Genomic DNA, 22228 nt, shown 5'->3' on the forward strand with positions numbered 1-22228 from the left:
GTTTACAATATTTGGTAGGCCCAATGCGGAGGAGATAAAGGAATTTATATCTATCCAGAATTCCTGAACTATAGGGAATCCAGAAACCGTGGAGAAAATCAGCATCTTGACCACAGCCCCTGAAGCATTTGGCTGAGGGAGATAACCTAATTTTAAATAGTCTGGCAGAAGTAAAATGGCAGTGGTGGAAGATTTTAAGTTGCATAATACGGTCTCTAGAGGAGATGACAGAGGTACCATACGTATCACTGAACTCAGACCAGTCCGACTCTATGAAAGATCTATCATGGAAGCCCATCTGGCCTGTGCGGCCCGGACTCTAAGGTTGGAGTCAGCAATGAGGGCGGTATAATAAGTGGAAATAAGTTTAGTAGAGTCTGGATGTCTCAACATTTTCTCCAGGGGTGGAACCTGAATAGGGTTATTAGAAGAACCAAATTGCACACACCATGTCTGAGTTGATAGTAGCAGAATAGGTATGTACAAGGCAGATCAAAGTCCATGGGCATTTGGTAGAAGGATTTAAACCCTTGTGTGGTATTCAAATGACATAAATCTGACCTTGGAAGATGAACATTCCAGGGATAAACCTAGGGGCAACTAACCAGTGTAAAGAGTTCTATTGGATTTATTGGTAATGCATTTTTCTTTCATTCTTTCTGTTTTTTTTTCTGTCTTTTTTTTTTAATTCATAAATATATCTTTAACAAAAAAAAAAAAAAACAGAGAACACTTTCCGTTTTGTTAATGAATGCAAAATAAACTCTGTTTGGACGAGTTGGAGGATGCTTTGCATTCACTGAGAAAAAACAGTTCCCTGAATGGAGCCTGTGGTAAGAGGGTGAGTGAGCAACCTCCTGCATTCACATTGCAGTAGCTTATCATAGGATCTGGAAGCTAGAGGAAATCATTGTAGTAGCAGTGTCAATTACAGTGATTTTTACCTTCAACAGAGATGCCACAGGTATACTTTGGTCCAAACTGAACTAATGTAACAACGTAAAAAAAATAGCCATACCTGAAATTCATCTTTAAGACTGCTTTCACACTAATTTGTTTTTCTTCCGATTTTGTGTTAAAAAAAGCGAAAGAAAAACGCATGACCAATAAATCCAATAGAACTCTTTACACTGGTCAGTTGCGAGTCCTTTGTCTTTTTCAAAGTCCTGCAAGCTGACTTTTTGGTGCATGTTTGTTGTGGCAAAAAAAAAAAAAAAAAAAAACACGCACCTCCTTATTGAAATGAATGGAAAACACATGACAAATGTGGCAAAAACACAACCACAGTTGCATTTTTTATGTGTTTTTTGGAGTCACATGTCTTTGTCCACCGATGCAATACGAACCGAAAACATGGCAAAAGTGCATATGCGTTTTTACCACAGAGCAGTGTGAAAACAGTCTAGGTGATCTCAGGCTACCCCAGCCAGTAGTAACATTACCTTTTCCTTGACCAACCGCCCCAAAAGCTTCTCATTAGGGGTGCTGAAAAACAAGAGATGAGTGTTAATATATTACTTAACACAAACACACATTTACAGTCTCATTAACAGTGCTAGGAATGATTACAGTGTAACCAAACAGAATAATTCTTTCAGTTTTATGGCCATATCAGACCGAGAATCCTGCCAGAGATTAAAGGAGTTGTATGTAAAAAAAAAAACAAACACACAGGCTATCAACCATGCTGCAGCATGGTGTCAGTCACCGCGTGGTTCTGGCCAGACACAGAGCCGGACTCCGTGAACCGGGAGCAAGACGGGTGAAGATGGAAGCGGCCTCTAATAATGACATTGCATCGCTGGAAGGCTTCGTTTTTAGGTAAGTTTTGCATAATGTATGCATGCACTTTTAGGCTCTGAGGAAGAGGCTAGGCCTCGAAACGCGTTAGCCTTCAAGAATCTAAGGGACTACTCATCCTCGGATACCTTTACTGAGGACTGCGTTCCTTTTGTGACATGCTTTTAACAAGAAGTTTGTGAGTATTTTTAATCCTTATTTTTTAAATAAACCATCCAAATGATAATGCACTAGGCCGGTGCGCCCTTGTGTTTGTTTGTTGTTACAGTGTTTCCAGACTTCCCTGGTCGTGTAAGGGGCAGCAAGGCTGTAGCATTTTTCCTGGGTTGTCGTGTCCACAGCTACAGAAATATTCATAATACCTCAATAAGGTGGACTAAAGTTTACACCACTCAAGGTGACGGGTCACGGGTGCTTTGCACCAAAAAAACTTTATGTACGGTTATGAAAATTTTTCTACCTGATTGTACGATCTTTTGTTTAATCAGTACAGTTTTTGTCCTAAAATACAATACAAATACACTACAACACATTACATCCTTTCCAAATTTATATTCTGTCGTACAAGAATTTTCATACTTTAGTAGCCTCTTCCTTTTTGATATGGAGACTAGAAAGCAAAAAAAAAAAAAAAACATCCCCATTCCCGCTATTTGCGGAACGAGTGCTGCATCGTTCTTTAGGATTAGTGTGCACAGAGGATGAATGAGCTCTTTGTAGCTTGCACCTATGTTAAAGCCTAATAGGCAAAGCAAAAGGTTGGCCTTAAATTCTCTTCCTCCCCAGTAGCATATACTTACCATTCCTTTGCGTTCCAGCTTCTCCTTTTAGCACCAGAAGCCAAAAGGAAATACCTTTGTTTATGAATAGAGGAACATGTGACCCACTGCACATGACAGCGCTGAGCCAATCAGTGCTGTTACACAGGGAGCCTATAAGCCTGTGTAACCTCCCTGCCCTGAACTGAGCTAGCAGAGAGCAAAGAAAAGATCAGTATATGTGTCTGGGGAGGTCTGCATTAAAATGATTATTATTAGGACACGGTCACCTTGCCTGGAACGGAACCCCCTGACCCCCTTATGCTCACCTTACTTTCACTCCCTCGCAGCTCCTTGTTCCTTATAGTTGGCACTGAGATTGCCTGTATTGACAATCCAGAGGGTCTATTGATTGGTTGCTAGGCCTAGGTATCATCATGGGGAAGCAGATCACATGTGCTTTTGTACTCAGGAAGTGCCAGGTATTCTTGCTGGCTGTGGAGGAACAAGGACCTGCGGAGAAATGCAGGTAGGTGTGGGTATATTGGGGTTAGAGGGTGCCTCCTAGTCCCAGAGCATGTACAAAAAAGCCAAGGAATTTCCAGTCACAACTTACCAACCAGCCTGCAACCAACCAAATTAACTTGCCTAACAGTACGAGTTAAAAACAGAGGTTTAGTTGCACACATTGGCAAATACATGCGTATGCTGCCGGCCCCGGCAAGGCACCCTGATATCTGCAGTCCTTAACTCTACCTTTAAAGAGTCTCTACAGTGGGAGCACATGTATTCAGAGCGTTCCTGCACCTTTTAGGGAGGAGTAGGCTCCCTCTAGTCACCTGTCCTCCATCTATCCATCAGACTATGTGCTTCCACTGTGGACACTCTTTAAAGGTAGAGTAAAGCCTCGTACACACGCACCGATTGTTGGCCGACCGATCGGCCGTCTTTTGTCCAGTGTTGTTGTGTTGGTTGAAATGTGCTCTAGACTGCACACAAATTTTATCGGCCAACAACAACCAACTTCAGAAGTGATGTCATGTGCTGGTTTACTTTCCGTGTGTTTTTTCTTCTCTGAGCATGCCCAGTCTTGCTCATCTGATTTTTGTCTGCCGATATCTGTACTGACTGATGAACAATCGGCCGTTCTGTTGACGGCCAACAAAAATTTTATAGCATGCACACCAGATTTTGTTCGGCCGAAAAGTCGCAGTCGGTTGTCGGAATCATCATACTAACAAGCCGACAATCGGCCGATCGGACGTTGGCCGAAAATTCACAGCCAACAATCGGTGCGTGTGTACGAGGCATTAGGGTCTGCAGATAGCAGGGTGCCTTGCCGGGGCTCTGTGGCTTACGCATGTATTTGCAAATGAGTGCAACTAAACCCCTGTTTTTAATGCATACGGTTAAGTGGTCGCAGGCTGGTTGGTAAGTAGTGACTGTAAATTCCTTGGCTTTTTGACATGCGTTTGCCCTTCCAGTGCTCCTTGCTGTTTAGACCAGTTATAGGTGGGGGAAGCGACCATTTTTTGTATTGCCTCTTAGAGCAGCATTATTCAACCAGGGTGCCTTCAGGTTTCTGCAGGGGTGCCTTTGAAAAATGCCTAAAAAATTGAGACAAAACTGTATACAGGCCAGCAGGTGGATGAAGCCTGGCTTTTAGTTACACAAAGCCACAGATTTTAATTGTGCACTATCGCAGCCTCTGGTGTCCTAACAACCAATGACGTCATTTGGTAATAAGGAGGACATTGGGTGCCTTCCTTGTTTGAACCGCCCCTGCCCCTCCCTGTGAGCACTGGGGTCACATTAGCTGAATAAGGGAGAGAATCATTGCAGTACTAGTCATTACCAGTAAGCAATAGTGTATTTGCTCTGGAAGAATAAATCACCTCTCATGTTGTCCTACGTGTGTGGATGTTGCTCAATTATGTAAAACTATTTAGTTTTTGACATTTTACAATGCGGTGCCTCAAGATTGTGCCTTGGCTGAAAAAACGTTGGGAAATCCTGTCTAGAGTCATCTTGCATGGACAAGGTGATCGTGCCTCTTTAGGTGCACTTATTGCTTTGTTGAAGCAAAGATTTTCTTTAAGTTCAGGTGATACAAGTGTGCATGCATATGCTCCAATGATGTGTATCTAATCATAGACACATCTGAATGCCATGTATTGTACATAGCTAGTTACAGGTTTGTGAAGAACAGTTATATATAACTTAAGAAATAAAAAAAAAGATTACTATATTATTTTTGATTTATTTGGTACAATTTACATAAATTGCTTATTTTGTTTTTGCAAGTTGCTACAGAAAGCAGCCACTTTAATTTTGAAGTGAAATGACTGCCCAACATAACCGGTATTTGTGTTATCAATAAAGGAAGTGGCTACACTCCAATGACACATTACCTGTCATCCAACTTTATCTATGCAATCAAGCTGATAGGTGGGTGAAATTCGTTAAGTGAGGCAGGGCTGCAGTATGCGAATGTCCAGTTACAATAAAGTTGGATGACATGTGGCGTCATTGGAGTGTGGTTGCTTGTTTCATTGATCTCACAGTATTAAAAGGCTTTCTGTAGAAAGTGCAGGATTTGCTAGGACCTTGGAGAAGTGGCATAATTTTTTTCCCCTTAAATCGGGTTTTGTGTGATGACAACTGGGCAGGATTTTGGGTGAAAAAGTGGAAAAATTAATATTGTGATTTAATCAAAAGCGTAAGTGAAAAAATTGGGTTTTAGTATTTATTCATTAACAGTACATACCTGAGGTCCTCTTCATCCCCCATCTCCACACCGGCCTCCCGTAGCATCGCAAGCCCTTCGCGGTATTCCAGACGGAGTGTGGGCTCCAGAAATTTAAACGGCTCACAAGGGAACTGTCGGCACACAGTCTGAATTTCTGTCTGAAATCTGGAAAAAAAATAAAAAATCAGGAAAACCGGGAATTAAGAATGCATACTATTTTTACAAGCAGTGAGATGGTGCAGTTTGCAGCACAACTATTTTATCACAGTTAGATTTTTTTTTTTTCTCCACCAGAGGGCGATCTCATACAGGCAGCTAGGGATCGACCGATATCGTTTTTTCATTGCCGATACCGATATTTTGGTCATCGCGTATCGGTCGATATGGGCCAATATTTTCGCACGTTTAAAACATTTTTTTTTTTAACTTGACAGGTACTCTTGTGGAGGGTCCCCAAACCCCTCCTCTGCACTTAAAAGCATTCAAAACGCCAAGTTTGGCTGTTTTGAATGCTGTCATTTTTTTTAATCTGGCGCCGAGTACCCGGAAGTGATGTTGTGACATCACTTCCGGGTTTTTGCATGGAGACCCAATCAGAGCCAAATGCGGCTTTGACCAGGTCTTTGGCGGCCGTGCAGGCTGGTTGCCCGGGTCTCCCGGTGGGACTGGGGAGACCCGGGCGAGCCGTGGAAGGCCGAGGGAGGGGGGGGGGGGGGGGGGGAGTCCCCGGGGGGGGGGGGGGGGGGGGGAGTCCCCTCCAGCTCCTTGTAATGACCACTGAGCGGCTTCTCAGCCGCATCGGTTATCATTACAAGACAGTTGACCCTCGGCTATGGACGGCGGTACCGGGGTGATGCCTCTAGCTGCAGGCATCACTCCGGTACAGCACTTTCCGAAATATCGGTAATATCGGCCACCTTGGTGGCTGATTCCGATATTTCGGGGAAAGTGCATATCGGCCCCCGATATATTGGCTATGCCGATATATCGGTCAATCCCTACAGGCAGCTACTCAAGTGAAAAGAGTAGCTATAGACATAAAGATAATCATATCCCTGTATTGGGTAAGAAATAAAGTACTCATATTTACAGTTTGCACAGGCAGAACTCTGCTATACAACACTAAATATAGTGTTGATGTCTTCGGCACTGTGAAAAGTGGGAGCATACAAGGTCTTGGACAACAACATGCCCCCTCACCTAAGGAAAAGAATCGGATTCCAGTCAAAAAGCGGTACAAAAAGTTAAAGAGAACCTGTCCTTCACTCTAGTTTAAATAAAATGTGTTTCCTAGGACTCACCACAAGATTACTAAGTAATTATCTCCTTAGTCCAGAGCAGTCTCCTCTGTGCCACACCTGACATTACTTACAACTTCCATTGGGGCCTCATTTGTCACTTGGTATAGTGGTCAGTATGGCACCCTCTTTTACAGGGAGCCACCCACCCACTGGCCCCCTGTGTAAAGGCAGTGCCTAACTAACCAGAAGGTGCAAGACTAGATAATGCAATTTTCTTTCCTGTAAATATGGAGGTGCGAGTAATAAAACCCCGCACAGTAGTTATTGCTAGCAGCTAGAGCCGCTGGCAATAATCGTATGTAAAAAAGGGCTCAAGTTGGATAGAATCAGCTTGCGCATTGATGATTGAAATCTCAGCTGGTCCTTGCTGAACCAGCCGAGATTCAAACCATCTATGACTGGCTTTAAAGCAGATGTTAATCTTCTTATATTTTTTCTTCCCTGGTTCTTCGTTTCTCACCTCACCAACATGCTAAGGCCATTTGTCAATGAAACCTTTCCTTTTAGATTACATAACTTGTTTTAGACCCAGTGATCTCATCAATGGGTCTTGACGATTCTATATGTAGCACTGCCCCCTTGAGGACTGCTGGATTGTTCACTTTGGGATCCCCCTGGGTTACCGATTGCAACTGCAGCATGCACCTCTTTACTCTCTGGCTCAGTCAATGAACAGTCTAGGGAATGTCGTTGTTTTTGTGGTTTTATTTAAGTTAGGGATGGGAGAAGGGAAGAGTGGGATACTCCAACTTGAACTAGTCACAGTAGATGAGGACTCCTGTCTGAAGATGCAGCCAGGCTGCTAATTCACCGTGCCACTTAGATTGATTTAGGATTAAGCCTCTATGTAGATGACTTGTTAGGATGAATTATCTTCGGGGCACACACCTAGTACCCCCTTTTACTCCACCTGCTGGCACCCGTCCTCTCACTATTCTACACCGGGGTGGCCCCCCCTCAGGTCAGGCCCCTAGACACGATCCCCTGTACTCACGATACTGTTTTTCGAGGGTCTTCAGTGTCTCTACCCTTCAGTCAGCTCTTATGGACTGCTGGGTTCCGCTACTTCCTTCTGTTCACCAGGCCAACTTCCTGTAACCGCGTGCCACTGCTACAGAGGAGGAGGCAGCCGCCACCCTCCCTCCGAGACTCTGCTCACTAGCCAAAGACCCCACAGCACATGTGCTCCTGCTCCTGGCTTTTATACCCCACCCCGCAATACACTGAGACAGTCAGTCTGTGCCAATCACTGGGGCTGTATTAAAGCCTGTGTACTCATTGGTCAGATTTCCTCCACTGTCCAATATGCCTTCCTATTGGACCAGTGTGAAACACTCCATAGACCAGATGAATCACACACTGAGCAGACCTAACTCACAGATCCTGCTCTCTGGTAGGCAGAAAGCAATATAGATTTGCCTGCTGCTCCTCTGATAGACAGACAGAACGAAAAACTATTCTCTCTCACTAGCACCTACCTAGGAGGGTGCTACATATATGCAATGCAGGTAGATCATGGCTGGAGGGTTCTGAACATAACTTCCTGAAAACATAGCACCTTGACTCAGTACTCCTCTTCAGAACCCTCAGCCCTGATGCAAGCAGGGGGCAGACACTTGGGAGGAGTTATACAAATATCAAAATGCATTGATGGGTGGGTGTCAGTCTGGAGGAGTGGGGGTCCCTAGGCTGACAACACTTGGTAAAACCCACATGGGATGCTGAGCCATGATAATTGAAAGAACTAATATCCAATAAAAGTAACGAGTGGGCCAGGGACAGTCAGACTGGGGAGGAAAGATTTAGATGATGCCAGGAAATGCGGCGGGCTCTATCTAACTTGCTGCAAGTTCTAAGGGGGGATATGATCAACATGTATAAATACATAAGGGATCAATATAGTGAACTTGTTGTTGAGTTGTTCACTTTAAGGTCATCCCAGAGGACAAGGAGGCACTCTTTACATCTAGAGGAAAACAGATTTCTTCTCCAAATACGGAAAGGTTTCTTCACCGTAAGAGCTGTGAAAATGTGGAATAGACTCCCTCCAGAGGTGGTTCTGGCCTGCTCACTAGATTGCTTTAAAAAAGGTCTGTATTCTTTCCTAGGTGTACATAATATAAATAGGTATTACATTTTTTTTTTAGGTAAAGTTGATCCAGGGAATATTCGATTGCCTCTCGGGGGATCAGGAAGGAATTTTTTTCCCCTGCTGTAGCAAATTGGATCATGCTTTGCTGGGTTTTTTTGCCTTCCTCTGGATCAAAAACGGGTATAGGATTGTGTATATGGGATTGTATGGTTGGGTTTTCATTACTGTTTTTTTTTTTTTTGGTTGAACCAGATGGCCTTGTGTCTTTTTTCAACCTGACTAACTATGTAAATAATGCACAATGCGGGAAGCCAACAGTGTGCAGGAGCGAATACAACTAATTGTTCAGGTTTACCACCATACATGGAGGCGGTTTATGCCCCGAGTTGAGATATCAATAGCAAGATGAAAGTAAGAGGCACAAGGGAGACTTTTTTGGACATGATGTAATAGGAGGCAACATGAGAAATATGAATTCCCTATCCACACTGTTTTGCATTACCTCTCCTGCAGTCCCTTGAATATCTGCACCAGGGTATCGGCGATCTCATCCACCACCTCGTGGTAGTGATAGTTGAATGCCATCTCTATATCCAGACCTACAAACTCAGTCAGGTGACGGTGTGTGTTGGAGTCTTCGGCACGGAACACTGTGGAGCAGACAGGCAGCCAATGGTCAGGAGGACATATATCACAGAGGTAAAGAACATTATGAGAAGTGCATTGGGTGTATAGGGTGCTGTCAATACCTACCAATCACAAGCTGCCATTCTTTTGGTGAAGATTTAACCAAATGCATTCAATAAAGTATAACTAAAGGCAAAACTTTTTTTTTTAGTTATGGATAAAGTGCAGAAGGATATACCGTGCATCCAGAAAGTATTCAGCGCTTCACTTTTCCACATTTTCTGTTACAGCCTTATTCCAAAATAGCTTAAATTTATTATTTTCCTCAAAATTCTACAAACAATACCCCATAATGACAATGTGAAAGAAGCTTGTTTGAAATCTTTGCAAATTAATAATAAAAAAAAAAAAAAATCAAAAGTATTCTCAGCCTTTGCCATGACACCGAAAATTGAGCTCAGGTGCATCCTGTTTCCAATGATCATTCTTGAAATGTTTCTACAACTTGATTGGAGTCCGCCTGTGGTAAATTCGGTTGATTGGACATGATTTGGAAAGGCACCCACCTGTCTATATAAAGGTCCCACAGTTAACAGTGCATGTCAGAGCACAAACCGAGGATTGTATCGAGGCACAGATCTGGGGAAGGGTACAGAAAAATGTCTGCAGCATTGAAGGTCCCAATGAGCAATGTGGCCTCCATCATCTGTAAATGGAAGCAGTTTGGAACCACCAGGACTCTTCCTAGAGCGGACCGCCCGGCCAAACTGAGTGATCGAGGGAGAAGGGTTTTAGTTAGGGAGGTGACCAAGAAACTGGTGGTCACTCTGACAGAGCTCCAAAATTTCTCTGTGGAGAGAGGAAAACCTTCCAGAAGAACAACCATCTCTGTGGCACTCCACCAATCAGGCCTGTACGTTACAGTGGCCAGGTGGACACTCCTCAGTAAAAGGCACATGAAACCGTGCCTGGAGTTTGCAAAAAGACACCTGAAGGACTCTCAGACCATGAAAAATAAAATTCTCTGGTCTGATGAAACAAAGATCGAACACTTTGGCCTGAATGGCAAGCTTTATGTCTGGAGGAAACCAGGCATCACTCATCACCTGGCCCATACCATCCCTACAGTAAAGCATAGTGTTGGCAGCATCATACTGTGGGGATGTTTTTCAGAAGCAGGAACTGGGAGACTAGTCAGGATTGAAGGAAAGATGAATGCAGCAATGTACAGAGACATCCTTGATGAAAACCTGATCCAGAGTGCTCTGGACCTCAGACTGGGGTAAGGGTTCATCTTCCAACAGGACAATGACCCTAAGCACACAGCCAAGATAACAAAGGAGTGGCTATGGGACAACTCTGTGAATGTTCTTGAGTGGCCCAGCCAGAGCCCAGACTTGAACCCAATTGAACATCTCTGGAGAGATCTGAAAATAGCTGTGCACCGACACTCCCCATCCAACCTGATGAAGGTTGAGAGGTCCTTCAAAGACAAAATGGGAGAAACTGACAAAATATAGGTGTGCCAAGCTTGTAGCATTATACTCAAAAAGACTGTAATTGGTGCCAAAGGTACTTCCACAAAGTATTGAGCAAAGGCTGTGAATACTTATGTACATGGGATTTTTTTGTTTTTTTATTTTTAATAAATTTGGAAAGATTTCAAACAAACTTCTTTCATGTTGTCATTATGGGGTGTTGTTTGTAGAATTTTGAGGAAAATAATGAATTTAATCCATTTTGGAATAAGGCTGTAAAAATAAAGGAGATAAAACACCAGAAAATTTTCGGTTTTAGATACGATGTAAATTTAATTTCTGTACAGTGTTACACCACCGAGCAACTGCCAGTTAAAGAAGCACAGTGTCCAATGAAAAACGAAGGGGATAAAACCTTCCAATGAAAAATGAAGGGGATAAAACCTTCCAGAGGTCAAGTGGTTAAATAAGTGCACCCTTCCTGAGGTCTTGTACCACTCTTCAGAGAGCATAAAGCTGGATACATACTATACAACTTTTGTTGTTAGATTTCCTTTAGATTTAAGCCTCGTACACACACCGATTGTTGGCCGACCGATCGGCCGACTTTTGTCCAGTGTTGTTGTGTTGGTTGAAATGTGCTCTAGACTGCACACAAATTTTTTCGGCCAACAACAACCAACTTCTGAAGTGATGTCATGTGCTGGTTTACTTTCCGTGTGTTTTTTCTTCTCTGAGCATGCCCAGTCTTGCTCATCAGGTTTTTGTCTGAAAAAATCTGTACTGACTGACGAACAATAGGCCGTTCTGTTGACGGCCAACAAAAATTTTATAGCATGCACACCAGATTTTGTTCGGCCGAAAAGTCGCAGTCGGTTGTTGGAAGCATCATACTAACAAGCCGACAATCGGCCGATCGGACGTTGGCCGAAAATTTACGGCCAACAATCGGTGCGTGTGTACGAGGCTTTACCTTCAACTATGTAGTGCAAGGGCCTGCCTGATTGCATACAAATTGAAAGTGTTTAGATTTGACCTCATATTATATGGTTTTGGTAAATCTAAAGGAAAAAATCTAAAGAAAATTGTATGGTGTGTATCCAGCTTTAGACAGGCAGTGAGGAGACTCTTTATCACCTCCCCCTCTACCTGATTTCACCTCTTATCCTTTGCACCAGCACGCCACATCTGTGTGCACTGCAAGCCGTTGCGGGGTCCTCCCAGTCAGTGGAATAGGTCACAGCCAGTAAGTGATACTGCCCGCTAAATACAATGGTGGGGATCATTTTTGCCACACTGTGATGCAAAGCATGTGTACACCCCTCCCCCAGCTGCGGCTTACGTGGCATAATGGGGGAGCAGTGGGGGATGGTAAAACTGAGGCTCAACTGCATGGTTTTACCACCCGTCAACCCCCAGTGTAAAAAGAGGCTTAAAGAAGGTCAAGTGCTACAGCACTCTCTATAACAGAATATATAATCACATATTGGGGCGGCACAGTGGTGCAGTGGTTAGCACTTTCACCTAGCAGCAAGAGGGGCACTGGTTCGAATCCCAACCACGACACTACCTGCCTGGAGTTTGTATGTTCTCCCTTTGCCTGCGTGGGTTTCCTCCAGGTACTCCGGTTTCCTCCCACACTCCAAAGACATGCTGGTAGGTTAATTAAATCTTGTATAAAAAAATTGGCCCTACTGTGTATGTATGAATGTGAGTTAGGGACCTTAGATTGTAAGCTCCTTGAGGGCAGGGACTGATGTGAATGTACAATGTATATGTAAAGCGCTGCGTAAATTGACAGCGCTATACAAGTACCTGAAATAAATAAATGGGGGAGCAGTGGGAGATGGTAAAACCGAGGCTCAACTGCATGGTTTTACCACCCGTCAACCTCCCATGTCAAAAAAGAGGCTTAAAGAAAGTCAAGTGAGACAGTAATCTCTATAACAGAATATATAATCACATATTGTTAGGCATTTATGTCTTAGGCAGATGTAATTAAACAAAATAACGAGGCTGGTCACCAGGTGGCAAATTACCCAGGGAGAACGTCACACCAAGAACCCTCAGCTACACAGATTACCCAATTATTGGTTCAGCGGACAATTTTTAAAAAAGGTCAGCAGCATCATTATTCAATTTTAACTGCTATTCTTCCATCATTAGAAGTGAATACCGCTGGTACAAGAGATGAGCAGAAGAGGGCGCCATACTCCACTACTTGGTATGGAGAGAGAACAACAAGCAGACGCTGTCATACTCGGGGCTCGGTGATAAAAAATCAGAATTCAAATTGGAATTTTTAACAGAACTTTCCCTTTTAAGTTGTTCATAAAAAATAGATTCCTTTTCCCCGGTATGGCACTGCCTTTCATTTCTGCCTTAATATGAATGTGAAAGTTTATAATTCGCCCACGGCTGTTTTGATTTCTGTGCTGACACTTTATAAATAGTGACAAAACTCAATCATTTACATGGAACTGCAAAGGGTAAGAAAAACAAAAAAGTGACTCCTCTTTATTCTGATAGATAGTAAAAGGCTGCAGCGGTTTATGATTCTCCATAGATCCTGTGTATTAAAGCGGAGAATTCTGCAGCTGCTGACAAAATCTTTCAGTTACTCCCAATATTGCAGAAGAATATTGGGGTGTTTTTTTTTTTGGGGGGGGGGGGGATTTTTTTTAGACATCTATTTGAATCGCATCAAATTAAAACTAAAGTTATACTGCTAGTATTTGGCCTTCCTCATTTTCCCCACTCATCAACATGCTTAGGCCAGTTTTCAATGAAACCTTTCCCTTACAGATCTTTTTTTAGATCCAGAAATTTCACAACTTGATCTTTGTGCTTCTCTATGCAATGTAGAAAGATCATGGCTGCTGGGAAGGATCTACAGGGTGCTGTAACCTAGCTTTCTGAAAACATCACTGCGCCCTTACACGGTACTCCTCTCTACAGCCCCCAGCCCCAATGCAAAGAGTGGGTTGGTCTTAGGAAGAATTATGAAAATCAATATGCCTTGGTAGGTGGGTGTCAATCTCTAGGAAAAAACGTTCATAGTCAGGCTGCATTTGGCAGGCAGATTGTCCTAGGTCACCGGTCTCCAAACTGTGGCCCTTTGCTTGCCTTTGTCCGGCCCTTGAGGCATTATTCTTGCCACTGACACCAACAATGAGGCATAATTCCTACTACTAACAACAATGATGGGACACTACTTCCCCCCTCCCCAATTACACAAACTATGAGGCACAATGCCTCCACTGACACCAAAGATGGAATACTATTCCTCCTACTGGCACCATCGATGGGACACTATCCCTCCCACTGACAACAACAATAGGGCACTATCCCTCCCACTGACACCAATGATGGGACACTATCCCTCCCACTGACACCAACGATGGGGCACTATCCCTTACATGGACACCAACGATGGGGCACTATCCCTTACATGGACACCATTGATGGGGGCACTATCCCTCCCACTGGCACCAACAATAGGGCACTATCACTCCCACTGACACCAGTAAAGGGGGAGTTATTCCTACCACTGACACCAATGATGGGGCACTATCCCTCCCACTGGCAACATCGATGGGGGCACTATCCCTCCCACTGGCAACATCGATGGGGGCACTATCCCTCCCACTGGCAACATCGATGGGGGCACTATCCCTCCCACTGGCAACATCGATGGGGGCACTATCCCTCCCACTGGCAGCATCGATGGGGGCACTATCCCTCCCACTGGCAACATCGATGGGGGCACTATCCCTCCCACTGGCAACATCGATGGGGGCACTATCCCTCCCACTGGGAACATCGATGGGGGCACTATCCCTCCCACTGGCAACATCGATGGGGGCACTATCCCTCCCACTGGCAACATCGATGGGGGCACTATCCCTCCCACTGGCAACATCGATGGGGGCACTATCCCTCCCACTGGCAACATCGATGGGGGCACTATCCCTCCCACTGGCAGCATCGATGGGGGCACTATCCCTCCCACTGGCAACATCGATGGGGGCACTATCCCTCCCACTGGCAACATCGATGGGGGCACTATCCCTTCCACTGGCAACATCGATGGGGGCACTATCCCTCCCACCGGCACCATCGATGGGGGCACTATCCCTCCCACTGGCAGCATCGATGGGGGCACTATCCCTCCCACTGGCAACATCGATGGGGGCACTATCCCTCCCACTGGCAACATCGATGGGGGCACTATCCCTCCCACTGGCACCATCGATGGGGGCACTATCCCTCCCACTGACAACAATAGGGCACTATCCCTTCCACTGACACCAATAAAGTGGGCCACTATTCTTCCCACTGACACCTACAATGTGGCATTATTTCTGCCACTGACACCAACAATAGTGCATTATTCCTCCCTGCAACACTGTTTTGCTCACATCTATTACAGTAAGGTTCTTGCGGTAAAACCAAGGAAGCATGGACTTCTGTAGTGTATCAGTGCTTTTATTAAACATATATATGCTATATAAATCAGCTAAATATCCATAGCACCACAGACGCCAACAATGGGGCACTATTCCTCCCAATAACACCAACTATTTCTCCCCCTTAATACCAAATATCTGGCATTGTTTACTCCCACTGGGTACAGTCCGACCCCCCTAAAGTCTGAAGGACAATAAAGTGGCTCTTTCATTAGAATGTCTGGGGACCGCTGCCCTAGGTAATTCCCACATGTGATGCTGAGCCTTGAACTAAAATGCAAAAAAAGAAAGAGGTGGGCCAGGTACAGTCAGGATGGGTTGGAATTGGCTAAATGATGCAGAATGTCTTCTAGCCTGGAAATGAGGAGGGCTCTGACTTGTTGCAGTTTGTATTGCACACTGAGTAATAGACAGATTTCAGGGAAATCGGTGTAAGCGAGAAGCAGCCCATACAATTTTGCAAGACTGAGAGTAAGGCTGGAGTTCAGGGATAATACCATACATGAAGGGGATTTATGCCCCTAGATGAGAGCTAGAAATAAATGTAAACTTAATCTCACAAAAGGCACAAGAGAGACTGACGCTTTATCCACTTGCTGACCACATAATTCATATATGTGGCGGCAAGAAAGGTAGGCAATAACACTTAGATCGACTGCACCCGAACTGGAACAGCCATACGTAGATGGATCAAAATTTGACCAGGTCAGAATTTCGATTCACTTATGGCCAGCTTTAGTCGCCACTTAGTACATCTCTAGGAGTTCTGTGACTTTTGGTAATGTCTCTGTCCTGCAGTTGTCGGTTAAGGAATCACATAATGTTCATTCTATTACATTGTAGATTTTTCCCTTAAGGTAATATACAATACCAACGAGCTAATATTCCTAATTCCAATTATATCTGTCCTTCTGGCACAACTGCAAAATCATTTGGTTATAATTATGGAACCATTAGATTTGATACAAACAGTGATAATTATGCATGTCACGCCATGTGGCTTTGTGCTTGTTGCAGCCTGGAGAAATGTCAGGGAGCAGGCCTGGAGCATGGCACTAATGATCCGTAAATTGTCGCTTTAACGGCTAGCGTGTGAAGGCAGAAGAGGCTGTAATGAAGTCTGGAAGCTGAATTGGATTTTTGTAATAAAGCTAGATGTACTAAAATACATAGCAAACTAGGCCCTAGCTCCCAATACACTATAAAGGACTGTCTGACAACCAATGGCTAGGAACCCTTCCCATATTGTAGCTCAGAAGAGGTGCCTGACAGCCAATGACTAGGAGGCTCACCGGTATTGTAGCTCAGAAGGTATGTATGATAGCCAATGACTAGGAACCCATCCTGTGTTGTAGCTCAGAAGGGGTGCCTGATAACCAATGACCAGGAGGCCCACCAGTATTGTAGCTCAGAAAAGGTGCCTGACAGCCAATGACTAGGAGGCCCACAGGTATTGTAATTCAGTAGGTATTTATGACAGCCAATGGCTACAAGGCCCACCAGCATTGTAGTTCAGAAGATGCATGTTTCCAGCCAATGGCTAGGAATCCTTCCAGTATTGTGGCTCAGAAGAGGTGCCTGGCAGCCAATGACTAGAAAGCTCACCGGTATTGTAGCTCAGAAGGTATGTATGATAGCCAATGACTAGGAACCCTTCCTGTGTTGTAGCTCAGAAGGGGGTGCCTGACAGCCAATGACTAAAAGGCCCACCAGTATTGTAGCTCAGAAGGGGTGCCCGACAGCCAATGACTAGGAGGCCCACAAGTATTGTAATTCAGTAGGTATGTATGACAGCCAATGGCTACAAGGCTCACCAGCATTGTAGTTCAGAAGATACATGTTTCCAGCCAATGGCTAGGAATACTTCCAGTATTGTGGCTCAGAAGGGGTGCCTGACAGCCAATGACTAGGAGCCCCACCAGTATTGCAGTTCAGAAAGTATGTATGACAGCCAATGGCTAGGAGGCCCACTGGAATTGTAGTTCAGAAAGTATGTATGACAGCCAATGGCTAGGAACCCTTCTGATATTGTAGCTCAGAAGGGGAGCCTGACAACCAATGACCAGGAGGCCCACCAGTATTGTAGCTCAGGAGGGGTTTCCCTAACAGCCAATGACTAGAAGGCCCAGCAGTGTTGTAGTTCAGAAGGTATGTATGACAGCCAATGGCTAGGAGGCCCACCAGTATTGTAGTTCAGAAGGTATGTATGATTGGAATTTTCTTTCTCAGCCAAAGAGATTTCTACCCATTTGACCCCTTTCCAATACTCCACATGGTACCTCACGGCAGCGGCCACCGGCACCCTTGGCAAAATAAGAATACTATAATAACTAGCCACCCAAAACCCCTGGACATTCCACAAGCTTTTGTTCATGCAAATGCTTATGACAGCCGTCTTCACATCCCAGCTAGCCAAAACCTATTGAACTCATGTCTTTTAGTACCTCCTGAATATTACTTCAGGCTTCCACACTCCCCAGCCCTCCCCTAGTCAGGATCCTCGGTTAGAGAGTCTCGTTCATACACGAATACCTAAATGTTTACCGTACTACCAGCTTTCTTCTAGCAATTGTTTTACTTGTTGGATCCCTTAATTGGTTGATCATATTTTGATTGCCCTGCTGAGTTCAGACTGTTATTCATTCAGGTACTGCATGACCCAATGTCATGTTGTCTGATTACGAAAAAAAAAAATGGAATTGTCTGATTACGAAAAAAAAAAAAAATGGAAAATTTCGCAGCTCTGTTATTTTGTTATATCTGTTTTGATACAATAAAAATATTTCTTAAAAAAAAAAAAAAAAAGGCATGTATGACAGCCAAAGGCTACAAGGCCACAGGTATTGTAGTTCAGAAGGTATGTATGACAGCCAATGGCTAGAAGACCCACCAGTATTGTAGTTTAGAAGATATGTCAGCCAATGGCTAGGCAGTCCACTGGTATTGTATTTCATAAGGGATGCCATATGTCAAATACAAGGCCCGCAGGCTGAATGCGGTCCGCTGGCTGAATCCGGCCCACCAGGTTATGTCATTTGACCCCCCAACCCAGTTTTGCAGCCAGATCGTGGCTCTCACCCCCTGCTCCCGCTCTCCATGGTCACTTGTAAAACACAGAAGCCTTCTGTGTTTACAATTGACAGTTTTATTTTCAGCGGCTTCTAGATGTAGGGGGGATGTTGTTGCACATCCCTAGACCCTGCACTCTGTTCACAGCACAACCTTGAACTTTGCACCCTGTATGTAGCATACTCCTTAACTCTGCACCCTGTACGTAAACACGCTCCTGGATAATAAAAGAGTAGATTCCAAAGTCTTACAAATACAACCGGCCCTTAGAGAACAACCACACTGCTGATGTGGCCCGTGATGAAATTAAGTTTGACACCCCTGCCTCAGTATTTCAGACTGTATTCATGACAACCAATGGTTAGGAGGCCCACTGGTATTGTATTTCAGAAGGTACGCCTGACAGCCAATAGCTAGGAGGCTAACTGATACTATAGTACAGAAGGGGTACCCGAAGGCCAATGGCTCAGAGGTCCACAGGTATTGCAGTTAAGGCAGAACAAGAGTTTGCAACCTTAAAGTGTTCACCTTTACAGGAAAAAAAGGAAGATGAACTAACACTAGAAACCCTCTTCAACCCCTGGTCCCCACTATACTTATCACTGGGGTTACCGAGCTGTCAGCACCCCTGCAGTTGCTCCAATGGTCAGTGGGTTTGAAATCCCAGCTCTTCATCAGCACATCCGGGATGTTTCAGATGGATTCGGATTGGTAAGCGTCGAAACACTGGTCCACCCAGGAAGCGTTGATGAAGAGCGGGGATTTCAAGCCCCCGAATTGCTGGAGCAGCTTTGGGGGAGGGTGTCTGATATTAGTTACCCTTTACGTTTTTTCTGTAAAGTTGAACTAACACTTTAAAGTGTATGTAAAGGCAAAACTTTCATTTTTAGAGTTGAAAAGGATTAGACCCTCTGCCAAGTTTGTATTGCTATGTCCTATCTGGGGGAATTCAAACCTCAATTTGTCCTGGCCACTGTCACCAAGAGAGAAGGCAAAAAAAAGAAAAGTGAAAGTAGATCTTCCAATTGGGACAAATGTTCCACAGACAACAAAAATGGCAATTCCCCTCACTTGGGGGAGATTTCAACTTAATTTCTATAGCATTTCTAAAACTGAAATTTAAGAGAACCGCCCACCCCCCCCTAGCAGGACACAAGGAGAAACAAAAAATGAACCCGGATAGGGGTTTCAATCGTTCCCTAAACTAATATAATGCACTACATACATTTCTTACTGGAGGGATTTCTCATTATTTTATTTCCTGGTAAAAATGACCTCTCAGTGGCAAGAAGTGAAAGGAACACAGATGGAAAAAATAAACTGTCAGGGGTTATAATCCTCCCTTACTGCATACAAAATGGAAATCAAAAATTGCCTTTAGTTCTACTTTAACATTAACGGGTAAAATACCAGAGACTGTTGATCCATGGCACAACCAAGTCAAGATCACTGACACAACCATCAAACTGCCCCCCCATACCAGGGTGCTAGATGTAATCCTGGACTATGAACTCTCCTCCTTTCAACCCCACATCCAATCATTGTCCAAAGCTTGTCACCTCGACATCCGCAACATCACCAAAACATGCCCCTTCCTAACCAATGTCATCACAAAGCTAGTTCACTCCGTGGTTATCTCCCGCCTCGACTACTGCAACTCCCTCCTCATTGGATTACCTTTACATTGGCCATCTCCCCTCTTTGGTCCATCATTAATGCTGCTGCCAGACTCATCCACCTCACCAACCGCTCAGTGTCTGCTACCCCTCTCTGCCAATCCCTCTACTGGCTTCCGCTCACCCAACAAATTAAATTCAAAATACTAACAACTTAAAGCCATCCACAATTCTGCCCCCAGCTACATCACTAACCTGGTCTCAAAATACCAACTAAAACCTTCTTTTCATCCTCCCAAGACCTCCTGCTCTCTAGCTCCCTCGTCATCCCCTCCCACTCGTGGACATCGCTGGATAAAGAGGGGGCTCAGGTAAGATTTATGGGGGCTGCTACACACAGAAGGCTTTTTATCTTAATGCATTAAGATAAAAAATCTTCTGCTTTACAACTTTAAGCTTTGACATTAAAACCTAGAAGCTGATTGGCTTCTATACATAGCTAGGACAGATTTTGCATGCTCCGGTTTTAGTAAATCCCTCCCTCTGCATCCAGGGCCGATGACTGGCAGGTAATTGCTCCATGAGCGACTACATGCAAGCAGCTGCAATTAGCTGTGGGAGGTGTCAGCCTCCCATTGCTTTCAGTGGGGCTGTTGCCCACAGCTGATTGCAAGGAAACTCCTTGTTGAGTCTTCTGCATGTAATTGCAAATCACCCCAATCGTAGTGGTGAATGGGGTTTAAAAATCCACCTTTACATCCCCAGGAAAATATACGATTTCCAAATGCTCAATAGTTTATACAGCTATTTTCTCTTACCTGGCCCGATGCAGAAGACCTTCTCAAAGTCCGCACAAATACACATCTGCTTGTAAAGCTGGGGAGATTGGGCCAGATAGGCGCTGGTTTTGAAGTAGGACACAGTGAATACATTGGCTCCTCCCTCACTTGCAGCTGGGAAAACAGGAAAAATAGATGGTCATATGACTGGACAAGATGCCGCTAAATTATACCCTACCCACCATGTAACATGAAATAACAAACATGAGACTGAGAAAAGCTGGTTAGAATAATGAGATTAACAGCTTTCAATCTGGCCACCATCTCTAGTCTCTGTCCTGCCATCAGAAAATAATAAATATCCACCTATGCTGGTATGGCCATACATAAATATCCAACAGCTGAATCCACTGGCCAATCATTTTACATACCTGATATGATTTTTGGCGTTTGGATTTCCACAAATCCCTTTTTGCTCAGAGTTTCCCGGAATAGCTGACACACTCCAGACTGCAGGCCGAACACTGCTTGGCTGGTGGCTGTCTGTAGAACAAACTCAATATTACATATAGGCACTTAGGATACAGCAGTACTATAATTAAATATTTGATTATAGCAACAGTTGTCTACGGTGCATATCTTGGTTATACCCTCTAAATCAGCCTCTCTCAACTAGGGTTCCTCCAAAACAGCGATCTCCAAATTACGGCCTTTTGCTTGACTTTATCCAGTCTTTGGGACACCATTGCTCCAATGGACCACGATGAGGCACCATGCCTTCTACTAACATCAAGGATGGGGAACTATTCCTTCCACTGGCGGCACGATGAGGCACCATGCCTTCTACTAACATCAATGATAGGGAACTATTCCTTCCACTGGCGGCAACGATGAGGCACCATGCCTTCTACCAACATCAACGATGGGGAACTATTCCTTCCACTTGCACCAACGATGAGGCATCGTTGCTTCCACTGACCCGATCAGGGGCATTATTCCACCCACTGTCCCAATGATTAGGCACCATTCCTTCCACTGACACTAACAATGGGGCACTATTCCTGCCATTGACACCAGTGATGAGGCACTAATTCCCCCAATGACACCAACAAAAGGTCCCTATTCACACCACTGACACCAATGATGGGGGCACTATTTCTGCTATCAATACCAATAATGAGGCATTATTCCCCCTCCTAGTGATCACAGGTATTATGTAATTTTCTTACTCCCACTGACCACCAAGCCTGAGGCATTATTTAATTGGAGTGACGCGGGACATTTTCTACTCTCACTGGCCACAGTCCTGCCCCCCTAAAGTCTGAATGACACAAGTTGGCATGATACCCCACATTTGTGGGAGTGCCCCAACATTTGCTCTTTCTGGGAAAAAGTCCTGCAAGTCGTAAACAAACTTACAGATATCTCTTTTGTGGACGATCCCGCTGCAGTACTCCTTAACTTGACTTCTATGTTCAGCAAGAGATACC

General features: G+C 44.4%; 1 protein-coding gene across 1 annotated transcript in view; it reads right to left on the minus strand.

The window, feature by feature from the left end:
* DARS1 (aspartyl-tRNA synthetase 1) overlaps window positions 1-22228 on the minus strand; it is a 205618-nt gene that overhangs the window by 20623 nt on the left and 162767 nt on the right. The window contains exons 10-14 of the mRNA XM_082260094.1: window positions 21170-21281; window positions 20778-20912; window positions 9203-9350; window positions 5326-5472; window positions 1443-1485 (exon numbers count right to left, since the gene is read on the minus strand). Coding sequence (XP_082116220.1) covers window positions 1443-1485; window positions 5326-5472; window positions 9203-9350; window positions 20778-20912; window positions 21170-21281 — 585 coding nt within the window. The remainder of the gene's footprint in view (window positions 1-1442; window positions 1486-5325; window positions 5473-9202; window positions 9351-20777; window positions 20913-21169; window positions 21282-22228) is intronic.

This window comes from Pelophylax lessonae (assembly GCF_965119305.1).
Source record: "Pelophylax lessonae genome assembly, chromosome: 6".
Taxonomy (NCBI): domain Eukaryota; kingdom Metazoa; phylum Chordata; class Amphibia; order Anura; family Ranidae; genus Pelophylax; species Pelophylax lessonae.